This window comes from Anolis carolinensis, chromosome 2 (genome assembly GCF_035594765.1).
Source record: "Anolis carolinensis isolate JA03-04 chromosome 2, rAnoCar3.1.pri, whole genome shotgun sequence".
NCBI lineage: Eukaryota > Metazoa > Chordata > Lepidosauria > Squamata > Dactyloidae > Anolis > Anolis carolinensis.
Genome location: NC_085842.1, coordinates 257,820,965 through 257,838,618, shown reverse-complemented (window position 1 = coordinate 257,838,618; position 17,654 = coordinate 257,820,965). Strand labels below are relative to the sequence as shown.

Below are 17,654 nucleotides of genomic sequence, written 5' to 3'. Positions count from 1 at the left end.
TCCACTATTGAATGAGTGCCTAAAGCAAATTTAGTGCACTTTTGAACTGCAGAGTATGTGACAGGAATGTTTAGCACATGGGTTGGATTCGACTGTTTTAAAACTTCCTGTCTGCGGCTTAAATGGTATACAAAATATGGGTAAACAAAAACTTGCAATCACTCTAAAAGCTAGACCTAGATTAGTATGATTGATCCATATGAAGCTAGTGGTTGTTGGTCTTAAATCTCTCTTGTCTTGGTATTGTTCTTGTCTGGTATTTTTTTTGCCCTATAATCCATATAATGAACCGCATGCTCCTATTTTTCAACTGATTTAAAAATCTTCGCTTTTAATTTTTTAAATTTAGATTAGTCACATTCTTGCCATTCCAGAAACTGCTCATGCATATCACCAGAAAACAACCCAAAATGTATACAATCAGGGGATCAAGAAAGTCTAGATCACAGTTTAGATTAGAAAGGGAGCTGACAGGTGCATCTACACTGTTGAATTAATGCAGTTTGATACCATTTTGATCCCATGGCTTAATGCTATGGAATCCTAGGATTTGTAGTTTGGTGAGGCACCAGAACCCTTTTGACAGAGAAAGCTCATAGGATTGCATAGCGTAGAGCCATAACAGTTAAAGTGGTATCAAACTGTATTAATTCTACAGTTGGATGTACTGACAATAGGGAAAGGTTAGCCGTAAGGCATCACAGTGGTACATTTATTAGGCCAACCAAAAGGTACAAATATATCACAGTAGGTATATATATATATATATATATATATATATATATATATACCAAAATTTTTTAATACAGAACATTTTTACAGCATATTCTGTATGTTACATTTAGCTACATATATTCTTTATGTTGGAATAACACCTGTGGCCAGGAAAACAATGAAAGTCACCACAATAAGGATAATTGCCACAATAATTATGATCATTTTTGTGTTTTTCTACCACATCTTCCTTGCAATCTTTGTAGTGGTTTTTTGGAAACCATGAGCCTCTGTTTCAAGATCATCACTTCTGTCAGCCAGGGCAAACAGCCGCTCTTCTCTTTTCAAGACCTTTTCAATATTTTGAGTCATGACATTTTTGACATCATCCACTTGAACTTGAAGTGTAGAAATAGCAATGTTGTCATGTTTCTGATCAGGCTCCATCTAAAGCAGTTTTAGAAGATTCTGGAGTAGAATTAAAACACGTAAAAGATATGTTCCCCGCTGATGTTTGCAAGATGTCTCTCAGTTTGGGTGATGCACTTAATTTTTCCAAAGGCCTTCTGTAAAACTATGTATATTGACCGCTGGAGATGCAGCTTCTAATAAGTATTGTCTTGAAGTAGTACACAAATGAAAAACCTTGGCTTCTGTGGCCTTTTCTCCCTCAGCCGGCCTAATACCTCCTTTCCCTGAATTTCCTAACTGCCATTAATTGCCATTAAATATATCACAGTAGCTTTTGAAGTTCATTATCACCTTCATCAGGCAAATATGTTAGCAATCATGTAGAAGAAGAAAAATTATGGTAAAAAACAGGGCCTGCATTTTGTTTGTAATGTTAAATTAAGTTGGGTTTTAAGGGTTTATGCAGGTGAAGGCCACTCTCTTTCTTGCTGATGTGATGACTGAGAATAATAGAACTACCAAGTAATTAAAAGGTACCTAGTTTTGCATTACCCATAGATGTGCCCACTAGCTAGCACAGAGGGTCCAGTGGAGCCACAGTTAGGCTTAGCTAGTCTACTTATCTGAAAAATCCCAATAAGCAAGATGGTAGATTAAGTATTCGGAGGAGAGGAAGGAAAAGACTAGTACCATGTATAGATAAGACACAGTTAAGGAGGATTTCCTGCATTACTAAGAGTATGGAGGAGAGCAGCAAGGTAGCAAAAAGATTAGCTTGCTAGTATCAAATCTAGATGCCCATTGAGTCTTCAGTTGGGGCCCTTATATCCCAGGATCTGATCCCAGGTTATCTGCTTTGAACTGGATTACATGAGTCTCTTTTTCTTTGTTATTTCTGTTTAAAATATGTATGTTTTCATGTAGTTTAGTATGTTACTCATTTGAAGTTTGTTATTGTTTTGTGTAATTGTACCTTATATGATTTCTTACATGTTAAAATGGCGTAAATAATATATATATATTTAAAAACAGACATAGTTTTCTTGAAGGTATTTATGAATAAGAGAACTTTGACACATTGGGTATATAAGTTCAACTTTGATATATTCTGACCTTTTCCTTTTTTTAAGGTTACTTTTTGACGTTTTTGGAACCTGTGAACAATATCACCATCGTTCAGGGCCAGACAGCAATTCTCCATTGTAAAGTAGCAGGAAATCCATCCCCCAACGTCAGATGGTTAAAAAATGATGCACCAGTGGTCCAAGAACCCAAAAGGATCATTATAAGGAAAACAGAGTATGGCTCACGATTAAGGATCCAAAATCTGGACACCACTGACACTGGTTATTACCAATGTGTGGCCACGAATGGAATGAAGACAATAAATGCAACAGGAGTTCTGTTTGTACGAATGGGTGAGTCACTTTGTTTTAAAATGTGGCTTTTATAACTAGGTTTATTGCTTTATAGACTAGCTCCTACTTTTCACAATCACAAAATGAGAAATTAATTCACTGTGTTTTTTTCCTTTTAAGAAAATAAATTGCAGCATGAAAGAAAATCAATAAAGTCATTGCCTGAGGCTTCCTCCTCAACACAAAAACTTCTGGGTAGAACCTGATACCATTTACTAGTAATAAAAGAAAGTAGATACAGATGGAATGGTCTGTAAATATGAAGTTCAGAGAACAGCAGAAATGTGAAATAAGGTTTAGTCTAAGGTACAGAAAGGCAAACTTTCATTACTTCACATTTCACAGTGCTGCTTGAACACATTGTGTTCCTGCTGCTCTGAAGAATAAGTAGTAGCTCTCCATCTGGTATTGATAGTTTTGGCCCCAGTCTTTGAAAGATTGTGTATGATGTCTGTGGCAACTTGCTAAAAGTCAAGGCACATATTTTTCTGTAATTTCTTTTGACCAGGGAATGGGTAGTGTAAGGCATATGGACCACATGCAGTCATTAAAAAAAACCTTTGATGCACTTTCTTCAAAGAGCATGAGAAATTGTAACTCAAAGATAGGTCACATACTTTTTTGCATGCAGAAGTTTTCATGTTCCATCCCTGACATCATTAGCTGAAAGGATCAGATAGAAGGTGATAGAAAAGAACTGCTGCTAATCAAAATAAACAATATGATCCGAATCAATGCAACATCTTATGTTACATTTAGTGCAAAAATAAATATTCATTGTGATGACAAGGGAACAAAAGGATCACAAAGAAGCATGTAAGAAGGAGTCTTCGATGAAGTGGACTTTATTCATTGCCAATAGAGGGGAGCATATTCCTTCTTTCTGCCCATCCAGTATCCCTTTAATCCTCTCTGGAGGGCTCTCCAATTTTCAGGATTGGCAGGCATCTGCAGAAGGAAAATTTGCCCACAAGCAGTTTCCATTCTGCTGGTGGGCCAGCAATATTGGATATCTCATTTTAACTCTTGTCTCCACGGATTTGCATCATGTAAATCTCAGCCAAGTGTAGTTTAGCCTTTTTCATGGTAAAGTTATGATAGTCTGGTTCATTCTATGATGATAAACTTGGGCATACATCTTTTAGAACAGAGCTTTCCAAACTTTCCATGTTGGTGACACACTTTTAGATATATATCATTTCATGATATAGTTATTCAACTTTACAGGAAGTGATGCAGAATCAGCTTTTTTGACCCAATTACGCATATTGCGCAGTACCTATATGATTCCTCAACTGTGGTATCCATACAAGGATATGACAGAAGGGAAATATGCTAGAGCACCTTACCAATCAGCACCTTTGCAGCATACAAATGCATGAATGTTTATATTGCTTATTTTACATAGACTCAGAGGTCTCTCATTATGACATACCTAGTACCTACACACTGTAGCCAACAAGCTAACATGTCACGGCACATTGTTTGGAAAGCTCTGCTTTAGAAGCAACATGTGTTGCTTGCTTTGATCCAGAGTCATAGATGCATGGAACTTACCTCAGCACAAGCTTCCTTTTGTGGGGATAGAAGTGATTTATGTTTGCAAAATAGCTTATGATTGGATTTCCCCATTGTAGTGAACAGGGAAGTGAATTAAAGAGTGGGAAATAGTTTTCCACATTTTCAAAATATTATTTAGATATTTGTTTCAGCATATATGATGCTGATTTTTGCTTCTGAAAATACTTGTGATGTCGACACTTTCTGAGTGAAATCAAGTTGTTAGTGCTTATTAGAGCAATTCAATGGAGCTTACATAAGTTTTGACTGTCTTGTTTCAATGGGCCTACTCTAGTTGAGACTAACACTTTTATTTCACTTGTAGTTTGAAACTAAGCAAAGTTGGATGTTGAAAACATACTTATGTTTTAAATTATATTTCCTATAGTTATATCTGCTAATTATTTTGCTGTATATATTTACAGGCCCAACACACAGTCCGAACCACAATTTTCAGTAAGTATTATTTGATATGCATTTATTGGCTTCATGTAGATTTTGATGCAAAAAATTAATAACAGGACCTTTAAATAGTGCTTTCACTGAATTTTAGCTATATTTAAATATTCAAATGATTGAAGATCTTCTCAAAGAAAGAAAGCATTGTATTTTTTAGTTGAAATAATTGTCTATTTTTCCCATTTCAAGGCTGATTTACAACTCACATAACCATTCATTCATTCATTCATTCATTCATTCATTCATTGGTATTTATTTATGTTCCCCTTTTCTCGTAGCACAGGATCCAAGATGGCCCTTTGTGTTTAGAAAAATTATTTTAACTTGGATTTTGTATTTGCTTCAAATGTAGTAATCTCAAAGCTAATTTCTAAGAAGCCTTTTCCTCAGACCTCTACTTGCATTTGTTGTTGTACTGTGCCTTAAAGTCAGCTCCAAATGACCAGACAACAAAAGTGGAATGGAAACTTTGTTTTCTTCCCAACTTTATTGAGAAGAAAACCAAAATCTGAACAAGAAAAATATAAGCAAAGAGGGAGGGGGCTCCCACAAGACAGTCTTAACTGGACTGAGCACACACAGTGGTCACAAATAGTTGACTGAGCTTAGACCCTGTTTTCATTATGTTTTGCTTTTGTTTGTGAGGAACTAGAAAGCCAAGGGGTTATTGATTGATGTATTTAGGAAGGGGACATTTCAAGTGGACCAGCAAGCTGAACAGAGTCATTCCACAGTGAAATCTTTATTCCTGTTTTCATTTATATGTAAAAATTGTGGCTTCCTTAAAAGCATATGTGCGATTTTAAAGTGCAAGATATATCACATGAAGTAGTCTAACTCTGCCTCTTGAAGCAGTCAACATCAATTGAATAACATTTGAAAATAGAGTTTATGGAAAAGACCTTTGGAGGTTTCTCCCCTCCAGTTTAATGCAAAAGAGTCTTGGAAAAAACTACTAGACACTGGGTTTTGCATCAGACATTGTGACTTTTAAATATAAAAGTATGTAAATGAATAGCAGAATTCTCACAAACTCCTACATTTTAAGGATATTTTGTCTTCAAAGGGTTTTTCTTTTTTTAAAGAGTTTGTAATTCGATAAAGGCATTTCATAGCTTTGAAATGAAATTGAGCCATACTCTTTGTAAATATGACATATTCATATGCCTATGGCTAAACAAATATTTTAGATAGTCTGGATTTAACTGTAGGAGAATCAACATGGCATTGAAATCTAACTTTAAATTAAGTTTTCACTAACAGAAAAAAATACCCAAGATAAAGGAACCCTCCACAGAAGGCCTTGGGATGATTACCCTCCCACAACCACCCATGGAAAAAAAATGTTTTGCCCTAAATACACGGGGGCATTTTGTCCATATTTTTAATCCCCTTGTGCCATTTTAGAGTCCAGGAAAAGACTTTTAACAAGTGTCTTTGCAAGGACCATAGTGTTACAGATAGGTTAGAAAGCTGTTTTGCAGGAGGGTTTTCTGTTAGTTTTGTCTCAGCTAACAAGATTTAGTTGAAGTGAATAACAAGAACACCTACATTTGTCTGCTGTAGCTGTAGAAGGGAAGAAAAAACCTGCATTGTTTATATTCCACAGATTACACAAACATCTGTCATCCTCAGTTTTAAGTGGAAACAGCTTTTAAAGACTTTATAGCATTTTTAATGTTCCTAATGTAGATTAGGCTGATGTGTACCTTCCAGTTGAAGACAATATGCCCATTATATTTATATGCCCTCTGGCGCACTCATCTGACACTGTGTACCATAGATGTGTTAGGTGGTTAACATGCATCATGTTCTGCCCATATTTATTCTGACATGTAGTTCATTTGATATACAAAGAATGGCTTCTTTGTTGATCAAGTATCTTTGAAAGCTTTGTCTAGGAACTATTAGTACATTACATCTCATATTTCAGTAACTCATGAATGTGATGGCAAAGAGAAAGTTACATCTAGCAAATACGCAAATATTGTTTCATTTGCTAAAAACTATACATTTGAGGTCTAATTAATGGGAAAAGCAACTTTTCAACCCCACTCAAAAAGCAACATAAGCTTTTCTTAGTCACTAATTCATAAAACAAGCAATAGACAAAACACCTGTGAATTGCAAATAAATACATCTGCATTCTTTAACATCAGCACATTCTCTTCCTAAGATGTTAAAACTTACTACCTTTCCAACCTCCTCTACCTTTTAATTATACCTAGTTCAGAAACTTTCAATAAAGATTATTTTTAAAAAGTACTCTTTTCTTCATACATAAAATTTATACTTCAAATATTGCAGATAGATATATTTAAGCAAAACTATTTTTTCACTTTTTGATGGACAGCATTCATTTGGTGGTACTGTAGTCTTTGTCTTGTTCAAGACCGCTATCAGACTAAAAAGATTCTGATGTAAATTCAGTTTTTAGTTCCAGCTAGAGTAAACCCATTGAATTAGTGGAAATTTGGTAAACCAGCAGTTACATAATTTCTGTCAATGCTATTAATCTAATGTAGTTGGGATTAACAAATGGAGTTATTTGTTATCCATATGGCATGGTAAAGAGATTTCGGAAATCAAAATCACAAACATTGGTGTAATTCAAAATGTTGGAACCAAGCCATATTTTGGTTATCAAGACTTTACATTGGGCGTATTTGTTCTTCCTCTTACACACTCATTGTTCAAATTGGGCGATCATTCAATAATTAACACAGTTTAGTTAACAAACAAGATTTTGACAGCTGTGCCAAACACTGAAGTGGTGGCCATGGTGACAAATTTTGATGGAGCATAGCATAAACTCCTGCTTGAGGAAAGCTAAAACATGCTAGCCAGGAATGTCCTCCTTCTACCTGTTAAGGCAGGAACTGTCCTCCATGATGTCATAGTGATCACCCATGATGATGTCATTCAGAATGGCACATAAAATATTAACCAGAATTTTAACATGGAGAAGCATGAAAACAAACAGTTCTATTTGAATTCTAAAGTAGTTCTGGGTGAAATTTTAGTATAGAGTTATGTGAATGCTATGAACAATTTTTCAAACTATGGCTTAATATACTAGTAGATCCGAATGGCTATGGTTTACTTTTGGTATTATGTGTGAAGTCATTCAAAGAGATAACTTTGGACACACCTGCATGGATACTTGATCGAAAGAGGGTGGGGGGCAAATTAGCTCCATGTTGTCTACATGAACACGGAGCTGATTCGGGTTGATGCAGCCATGAACCACATTGGGAAAAGTCATGGGGTGCTCAAGAGTTTTTCCAAGACTTTTCCTGACTTTCGGGCATGTAAACGGCTGAGCTAGTTCCAATACTGAATCGGCTGCAACTATTACTATGGCCATCTTATATTCCCCAGCTTAGACCTCCAAAGGACACAGAATTCGCTCACTGTCCTCTCCTGTTCTTGTCATAGTGGCTGGTGGCTGTTGCTTATTGCTGGGACACAAGGGCAGTCAGAGAAAGAAAGTGGCCAGTTTACATAAGTGACATATATTTCTGTATTTTACAGCTAGAATTCTGTTAGGCATGCCCAAACTTAGTTGGAAAAGGTGTGCTTTTCCTAAATGCATAAATGCAGTTTAGGGAGCAGACAATCATTTTGTGATGAAAAGCCATCTCTTTCACTTTTGAGTTGGTGAGTGGGGAGATAATGGAATGGTCTGCAAGGGGTATTCTATGCAACTGCGCTGATACATTTTTCCAACATATTTAAACTATATACTGTAGAATCTAAATTTGCTGGCTCTTATTTTGATTCCTTATTACCATTGCTCAACAAGAAACATATTTCAGGAAGAAAAGACATCAGCAACATCCTTCGTGATAATTCTGTTATTATTACTGTATTTCTTCATTCCTACAACACTTTTTGCCATATAATCTTGTCTAAAAATAGGGTCTGTTAGAATTGCAGGTTATATATATATATATATATATATATATATATATATATATATATATACGCACTCACACATGCGCACGCACACACACACACAGCTTTTCTGTTGATGGTAGCAAAATTAGTATGAGTCTTACAATCGATGGCATCTTAGAATCTTGTATTTATTGGGAACAGGTTTCTATTCTTCCTTAAAATATAGGATAATGAAATGAATACATTAAACCTATAGAGCAAAATCTTAAGCTTTGTGGATAGACAGAAATAAAAATAACGGGGGACATTTCAGCATCATTGGCACAAAAGCAATTCCTACTCCATCTAATTAATTAGGCAACAATTAAATTGATCTTTAAATGTTGGTCTGTGCAAGTGCCAACATTGTCTCACCACTTCAAATTAGATTTAGCCTTCCAATTGTCTTCATCTGATTAAGGTACAAAGTCCATTTTAAGTTAAAACTGAGACAAATTTTAAAACTGAGGCCATCATGTTGATTTAACAAAAATAGTTTGTGCAGCAAGGATAAGAAGTCCTTCTTCCATTTCAGCTCTGACCTGCCACTGAGTCATTTTCATCAGGCTTATGAAAAGTATATGAAAGTTTTACTGGACTTCCACAAACTTTTGTGAAGTGAAGGCTGTTGGTTTCTTCTGCATATTTGGATTTTTCTTCACTCAGTCATTCTTCCAGATTAAAAGTTTAGTTATTGCAAATGTATTCAGTGACAGTTAAGGGAAAGAAGAAATGTCTCTAATAGATGGATCCAATGGAGGAGGAGGAGATGGGGAAAATTAAAATTTCAAAAAGCTAAATTCAGAAATCCAGATTTATTTATTTATTTCATGTCAGGAGCGACTTGAGAAACTGCAAGTCGCTTCTGGAGTGAGAGAATTGGCCGTCTGCAAGGACGTTGCCCAGGGGACGCACGGATGTTTTGATGTTTTACCATCCTTGTGGGAGGCTTCTCTCATGTCCCCGCATGGAGCTGGAGCTGATAGAGGGAGCTCATCCGTGCTCTCCCCGGGTGGGATTCGAACCTGGCAGCTTGCAGATCAGCAGCCCAACCTTCAAGTCACAAGGCTTTAACCCACTACTCCACCGGGGGCTCCAGAAATCCAGATGAAACTATGTTATCTTTCTTCCTCTGCCTAGCTTTTTTCAGTTCTTCAGACCATGATTCTCTAATAAGATTTGGGTAAAAACAAATATGGCATGTGATTTAAGAGCAAGAGACTTCTAACTTCTTAAGCAGTTGCTGATTAAAATAGATGGGAAGATGCAGTGATATATTTCTCAAAACATGTTTACAAACTGCCTTGAGGCTTATTTACAGTCATATCATAAAACTATAATGAAGCAGGTGACTCATGCAACTTATCTTACCATGAACTCTGAATACCTCTTGGTAAGTTTTCCATTTTTCACCACTTAATTGCTAAAAGTATAGATCCATCAGCTGACACATTTTTCTGCCTTCTGATACATTTTTCCAACAAATTTAAACTATATAGTGTAGAATCTATATTTGTTGATTCTTATTTTGATTCCTTATTACCAACGCTTAACATGAAGCATATTTCAGGGGAAAAAGATGTCAGCAATATTTATACTCTAGTTCAGTGGTTCCCAACCTTTGGGCCTCCAGTTGTTTTGGACTTCAACTCCCAGACATCCCAGCCAGCTTAGTAGCTGTTAAGAACTGTGAGAGCTGAAGTCCAACACCTGGAGGCCCAAACGTTGGGAACCACTGCTCTAGTTGATAGGATTCAAACCAGTGTTACATCTCATAAGCTTCTGAATGAAGCACCAGCCAAGTCACAAAGGATGCAAGGGCCCCATGTGCTCCTTTTGAACTCAATTGATCTAACTCAAGGCACTAGCACTGTTCAGGCAAAAAGCAGCTGCCACTTCCAACTTGACAGGTGTTCTGCATGAACCTGGCAGTATGAGCCAGCTCCCAAAGGAGTACAGCTCCCTTGAACATAAGAGTTAAGTTCAAGTTGAGAGTTCATCCGTAGTGTTAGAGACCCATGAACTTTTTAAAACCAGTGCAACTCTATAGCAGCACAGTGAAGTCATGTGCACTCAATTGATTTTTAAAAGTAGAGAATTCAACCGAGAATATAACTCAAAATATGAATGAGGGTCCATCGCTGAAAATAAATTTGGTGTGAAGTCAAATTTAAAGTAAGCATGGAGAGGAGGTAGAGGAAGTTAAACACTGATTTCATTCTGTTTATTTAAACCATAGTTCAGAATTATGGCATATTTTAATTAAATCTTGGCAAGACCTGCTTTGCTGTTCACTGCAGGAAATGAAGAATTGCAGAAGGATATGAAAGAAGAGAAACAACTGCTTGTCTAATTGGATAGCATGTTATTTGAAACCAGCAATTTGTTATGAGGTGTAACATGACACATAGTCCTGTCTCAGTCAGGCAAGTTTTTAATAGAATAACCTGTCATATCCCATTATCTTTAATATAGGATTTCTAGGATAATTTTTGTTTCCACTTTGGAGAGCTTCCTACATAACCAGAAATAAAATCTTCACTATAGTCTTTCTTATTTCCAAAATAATGTGTCTGTTGAAACCAAGAGATGAGTGCTGCATCTGGAGGAATTAGAAATGTCACATTTACTGTCTCTTTGCCCTGATTTCACTTAAAAAATAAATACAATATTTTTTTTAATTCATCAGGGGCAAGCAGACATCTGCAGATGTACTTATGAGGCTCCCAATTTGTTTTTTTGCAGGGAAGATTACCATGAAGATGGGTTTTGCCAGCCTTACCGGGGAATTGCATGTGCTCGGATCATTGGAAACAGGACCATTTATGTGGATTCCCTCCAAATGCAAGGAGAAATTGAAAACCGAATTACTGGTAAGGCTGCATGCCTCCCTTCTTGTCAGGAATATTATATTTCATAGAGAGACTTGAAATTTGACTTACACAAAATAGATGACTCGAATCAACCTAGGGACAATGCTAGGGACAGCATAACAAAGTTTAATATGTTTAGGGGAAAATTGTTCTCTCTCCTCTTTAGGTTCAAGAATGGGTGGCTTAGTGAAATGAGACAGTCATTTAATTAATGGCATGCCAATCCAGATATCCAGTCTTATGGCTGAGCTATCTGACACCAAAGTAAAGATACATCTTATCATTTATAATAGTTTTGAAACATAATTCAGCAGCGGCATGTGGCAACATGCAGTAAATCACAGAGGCACATAGTTTGTCTGCTTCTGTTTGTGTGTGTATGATATATTGCAACCAATTATTAAATAACCGTTATTACATCATAATGGAAAATTATCAAGCAAGCACGAAGTGAAAACTATTCATGTTGAACCATTTCCTTTTGTTTCAAACGGTTACTTTTATTAGTAGGAAACACCAGTAACTTGATGGTAGTATCAACTTATTTTGGAAATGCTTAAGCTACGTTTCCTTGAGATTCCTAAGAGTTTTATAACTGCAGCTTTCCCTGTTCGAGGATACTTTTTCTTCACCTTGACTCTGTTTTAGTTTGCCTTACGCTCAGCCTCTGACCTTCATCACCTGTTAGAATGAATTAAAACAGTGCTCTTTTCTCATTAGGCAGTCATTTTTGCAGTTGTTACAATGACATTCCCAAGAATTAATTTTTTTATGGGTGTGGGGTGTTGTGTGGTTTCTGGGCTGTATGACCGTGTTCTAGCAACATTTTATCTTAACATTGCGCCTGCATCTGTGGCTGGCAACTTCAGAGGATCTGAAAATGTGTGGCAACATGGTGGATGTTAGGGAAGGAATTCTCCCTTCACTTAAGTTCCTGCTTCTAGGTCTTAGGAATACCATTTTAAATTTCTTGCAGATTTATGTACACATTACAAAATAATTTTGAAGAATATTCAATATTTTTCGAGTAAGAATGTTTAATTGTATTTCCATGCTTTGAGTCATGGGCTGGGATTCTAGATACATTGATAAGTAATGTTTCCCATCCTGACCCTCTCCTCCAATCTTGATTTACCAGGCAGCAGACTCATGTTTCCACCCTTGTCCTGTGACAGTTAGATGCAGGGCCCCAGTCATGATTTTTCAGTGTATTGGAGATCACTCATGAGATGGTAGGGGAAATACTTGTCTGCTGCACCCCTTTTCATAGGGAACAGATCCTTATTGCTTGCCATGACTGCTGCCTCATAAAACAGAACTGGGGAAATTTTTATGAGACTAAGTAGTCTCTATACAATTGAAGATGCAGGGATCATGAATATACATAATTTATGAATAAGTATGTTAATACACATACTCCACAGTAATGTGTGCCCTAAGAAGTGAATAGGAAACAAAGATACATTTCTCAAGTAAAAAAAAAGAGATAGAAATATCTCCTTCCTGGCCTGGAATCCTTAGCTAGAATTCACTATTACACTGAGGAATGATAATTTATAGTTCATGTAACCTCAAGTTACATCAAGTAACCTGACTTATGGAACCCCATGGATTTCATTGGGTTTTGTTAGAGAAGGAATACACAGAGGCGGTTTTGTCGGTTCTTTCCTTTGAAATAAACTGTATAGCACCTGGTATTCATTGTTGGTCTCCCATCCAAGTATTAACCAGGACTTACAGAGGTCCCAAGTACAATCAAAATATAGAGTTTGCTATTATCCATGGTTTCAGGCACCCACGGAATGGTCTTGGAACAGTTCCCCCATGGATATTGGAGGGGGGGGGGGTCATACTGTATAGCTATTAGCTTGTATGGAAACATGCTTCATATGATCTTTTTGACTAATTATTTATCATTCTATTCTATTTGATTTGTCGTTGATCCACTATTTTGGGATTCATGCAAATCTACAATCCTGTGCTTTTCTTTTCCATTTCTGGCCAAGTAGCTTAACCATTGGTTCATCTCATCGAGTACAAGATCTGCCCAATGGTCGCTTGTGGTCTCTTGGTATTCAGTTCGGTAGTCGCAATGTCCATCGCTTGTCTTTTGTTCGTGCTATATGCCCTGCCCAGTTTCTTTTTGCCTCATAGATCTCATTGACCACATCGCGTACCCCTCTTCTTTCACACAGCTCTTTGTTCCTGACTTTATTTCTTATTGTCATGCCACACATCCTTCTTTCCATTGCTCTCTGAGTCACCACCAGTTTTTCCTCCTCTAACTTTGTTTTTGCCCATGTTTTAGATGCATATAACATTGCTGGTAGAACTGTAGTGTTAAAGATATCTGCTCTGACCTGTTAGCAATGTCTGGTTTCGATTAAAAGCTGTTCAAGCCACCTTTAGTCTTCTTGCCCATTCTCCGCTTGCCAGTTTATTCAACTGTACTTGTTGTCCAAGATATACATATTCAGTCACTTCCTCAATTTCATCTCTGTTTACAATGATGCAGGCCTGGACACACGGCTCATTTTTCATCTTTCTCATTTTCTTCAAGTTCATTTCCAGTCCTACTGATTTTGAGAGTCAAGCTAGTTGTTGGAGATCATGTTACTAATCTTCCGAATTAAAGGACACAATTGCCTGAGAGGAGGAGATGAGAAAGTTGTTTGCTGTCAATTGAAATCCCGCCTTTAAATTTGATTTTTTTGGAAGAGGTTTTCTAAAGTCACCGCAAACAGTTTTGGTGATGTGTCTCCTTGACGCACTCCTTTATTTATTCTGATGTGATACCCTTCTGACAACAGTTTTACATCCATTGTGCTTTTTGTGATGTATTGACGCTTTTTATGATGTTCACATACGCTGAATTTACACCGGCTTGGTGCAGAGCATTAAGGATAGCATTGATCTCAATGGAGTTGAAGGCCTTTCGATGATCAACAAAAGCAAGACAAACCAGAACTCAATATTCTCTGCTTTTTTCCAGTAGTTGTTTGACTGCGTGGATATGATCAAGGGTGGAGTAGCCACATCTGAATCCGGCTTGTTCCCTGTTGATTTCCACATCTTGAGATATTGTCACGCCCAAGACAACGGAGCACTAAGAACCGAACACAGAGGCCAATAACTATCTAATATCTTTATTAAAGAAATATATAAGAATAATAAAAACAAGTAGAAAATATAGTCCAGAAGCAGACCTATCAGATGAGGTCAAATATAGTCCAGAATTGTTTTGTCCATTAAATGATATTAGAGTTCAAAGTAGAATCCAACAAACCGAAACACACACTATTGCCAAGCAATAGTGTGGGGAAATGTCCAGAGTCTTTCAAGGTCCAAGGTAAATTCACAACAAGGCTGGAAACAAAACTTGATTCTAGGAACAAGGTCTGTGGCTAGGAACAAGGCAAGGCAATTCTTGAATACTTGGTTAGGCAAAGCAAGGAGACTGGGTTGCGGACTTTGCGAAGTCCACACTAGGCTGGAAACACGAAATCACTCCTCAAGCTGCTCTGTTGACTCCGCACGGAACCTACCGTGCCAGACACATTTAACTAGGTCTTGTTTTCCTGCAAAGCAGGTGTCCAGTGCTCCCTTTCCCTAGGGAACAGGAAACGAAACACAGCTCTCTCCAGATGTGAGAATCCCTAGATTTTCCCAGGGGAACATGGCTAATCAGTGTCTTGTTTAGCTGCAAATCTCAAACTCCTCCGAACCTGTTCTTTCTCTCCCCTTCCCGCAGCATAGGACTGTCTCCTAGCAAAAGGGGGTGAGAGCTGCTCAAGGTCTGTTTTAATGGGTTCTTGGGCAAAAACATCAACATCAGGCATCTGGAAAAATTCCGGCTCTTGCTGAGCCGGCGAAAACCCCATGTTTTCATCTTCATCAGCCACGGTGGCACTGGGAGCAGGACTACAAGGCCCATGAGGCATTACAGATATTCTTTGTGAACAGTTGAGAGAGGAGTGAGAGAGGGGAGTGTGAGAGGAGAATAATAGAACAATAGTTGCTAAGGTTTTTTGTATCTCCTTTCTTCGTTAGAAGTATTGTTTCAGACGTTGTCCAATCTTTAGGTAAGGTGGCACTTCACCAGTATTGCTTAAAACATTCTGTGATTGCCTTTTGAAGGTTATAATCTCACGCCTTTAACCCAAGACAGCAAAACTAAACTAGGAGAATTAGAACACTTGTTTTGCATTAGGTGAAAAAGGTTTTTATAATTGCTTTGATATAAACCAAACTAAGTTTGTGTCTACTGATTTGCACTTGCATTAAACAAGCACATTATGGGAATGGAAAGCAGTGACATCTACTGTCCAAATCAGAAATTTCCTTTGAAGAAGTTCGTTCAAATTATGATATTGCCATTCTTCTTTAAAAAGTTGCCCTACCATGTCTTTTTTTTAACACAAAAAAGATCAGAAATGTGTATCATGTGATGTGCACCTTCTCTTCTTTAAACCTATTTGATCTACATAGTACAGAATAGTATAGTACAGAAAATCTCAGGGCCAAATTGCCCTCCAAAAACAGAATGTGGACTATATACCAAATTTTCTATTGCAATAGAAGCTTAAATAAAGCTTTCTTGTTGAAAACAAGACTGATCGTGCACACCTTGTTTTCATAGGTACTAGGACTTCTGGAAAATTTCTGGGGGGACTTTACACAAGGGGCCACATACCTTATTTTAGGCAGAAATAGTGGTTTTTAAGGGAGTCTTTCAGGAGGAATGCTGGTGTCTGGGCAACTGTCACAAGACTTCTGTACCATCAAGAGAACTGATTGACAAATTTGCTTTCTGTTTTTAGGAGATTTGTTCTTAGAATGAAGTACTTTGTGTATTGTTAATTGACAAATGCTAAATATTTACACACCAATGACACCTATAAATACATGTATATCCCATTTAGTGAAGTACAGAAGTCCCTTGATGTCTCCTGCAATTTGTTTTCAGAACTTCCCCTGTATACCAAAATGCATGGAGGGTCAAGTCCCATTATGTTCAGTACCACAGTAAAATGATGTCCCTTACATAAAATGGGAAATTCAAGGTTTAGGTTTGGGAAGAGTAGGTGGGGTATACTTTTAAGCCATGGGTGGTTGAATCCATGGATAAGGAGGTCTGACTATAGTTGTATTCCTGGGTATAACATCTTTAGGAAAAAAATGTGGTACCTGATGCAAAATAACATGGAAATAATAGGAAGAGATGCCTATGCCACAAAAAAGAAGAGTTAAAATAATTCAACACCCTTTTATTCCATGCTAACATATGAAATGAATGCACATAGCCTGGGGTAGCTGGAGAGTCTGTTCTCCCATTTTCTCTTCATTTTGCCATTCATGTGTGCCTGATAATGGATTCCAGCTTTCCTTTACCATCTTCCCAGCAACAACGCTGGTCAAAAAAAAGTCTAGCTAAACAGAGCATGAGGAAGAAAGAGGGGCTAGTCAAGCATTAAAAGCCTTTAAAACTCTGTGAGCATCAGGACCAGACACTTAGTTAACTGAGGTATTCCTGCATATCTGTTCAATCATTATACATAATAATTCCAAACTGCTTGAGTCATTTGGTGTTACACTTCACATCTAGGCAAACATAAAACTTGAGAGAATTGGTCTGTATTGAGCAGCTTTCTTCTGAATCCTTGAAACTAGTTTCTGTGATTTGTTACAGGGATGAGTCCAAAAAGAAGTTGTGCAATGTGCAATTCCTAGCTACAGAACAGCAACCTGCATCTTCCACAAGAGCAGCATTGAGCTTTGGCCCTAATGTTTCCTTTCCCAGTTTGTAGCCTGTCTTAAGAAACTGAGAGGTGCCCTGAGTCCCCTTGAGTGAGAAGGGCGAGGTAGAAATGTCGTTAGTTAATTATTTAATCAATTAATTAAAATCCTGATGAACATTTAGGAATATGTTCATCCTCAGGCACTTCCCATGCCAGCAAATTTCTGACTAGTGCAGTCACAATAGTTTCAATCGTACCAAGTAAGATGCTATCTCAATTATATCCCTCATCCAGCTGTCTTGATTTTAGCACTTCATTTATTCAGGAATCTTGACATCTTAATGTCAGCTGCCAGAAAACATAAGTGGTTAAGAAGACAAAACTGCTTATTTAGCAGCTGCCCAATGTCCACAGATTGTTTCAGGACAAATGTACTTCCGTTTCATCAGCCTGAAGCTATTATCTTCTTCACAGAAAATAACCTATTAATCCTGATTCATCTTCAGACCTGCACACACTTGCCTGCAGATGGGTAAATGTCA

At 37.3% G+C, this 17,654-nt stretch overlaps 1 protein-coding gene across 2 annotated transcripts in view; it reads left to right on the top strand.

The window, feature by feature from the left end:
- The window catches only part of ror2 (receptor tyrosine kinase like orphan receptor 2), a 153,063-nt gene that overhangs the window by 121,523 nt on the left and 13,886 nt on the right, over positions 1 to 17,654 (top strand). For both annotated transcript variants that reach the window (XM_062972117.1, XM_062972118.1), the window contains 3 exons: positions 2,256 to 2,543; positions 4,529 to 4,559; positions 11,247 to 11,374. In XM_062972117.1, the coding sequence (XP_062828187.1) occupies positions 2,256 to 2,543; positions 4,529 to 4,559; positions 11,247 to 11,374 (447 nt within the window). The remainder of the gene's footprint in view (positions 1 to 2,255; positions 2,544 to 4,528; positions 4,560 to 11,246; positions 11,375 to 17,654) is intronic.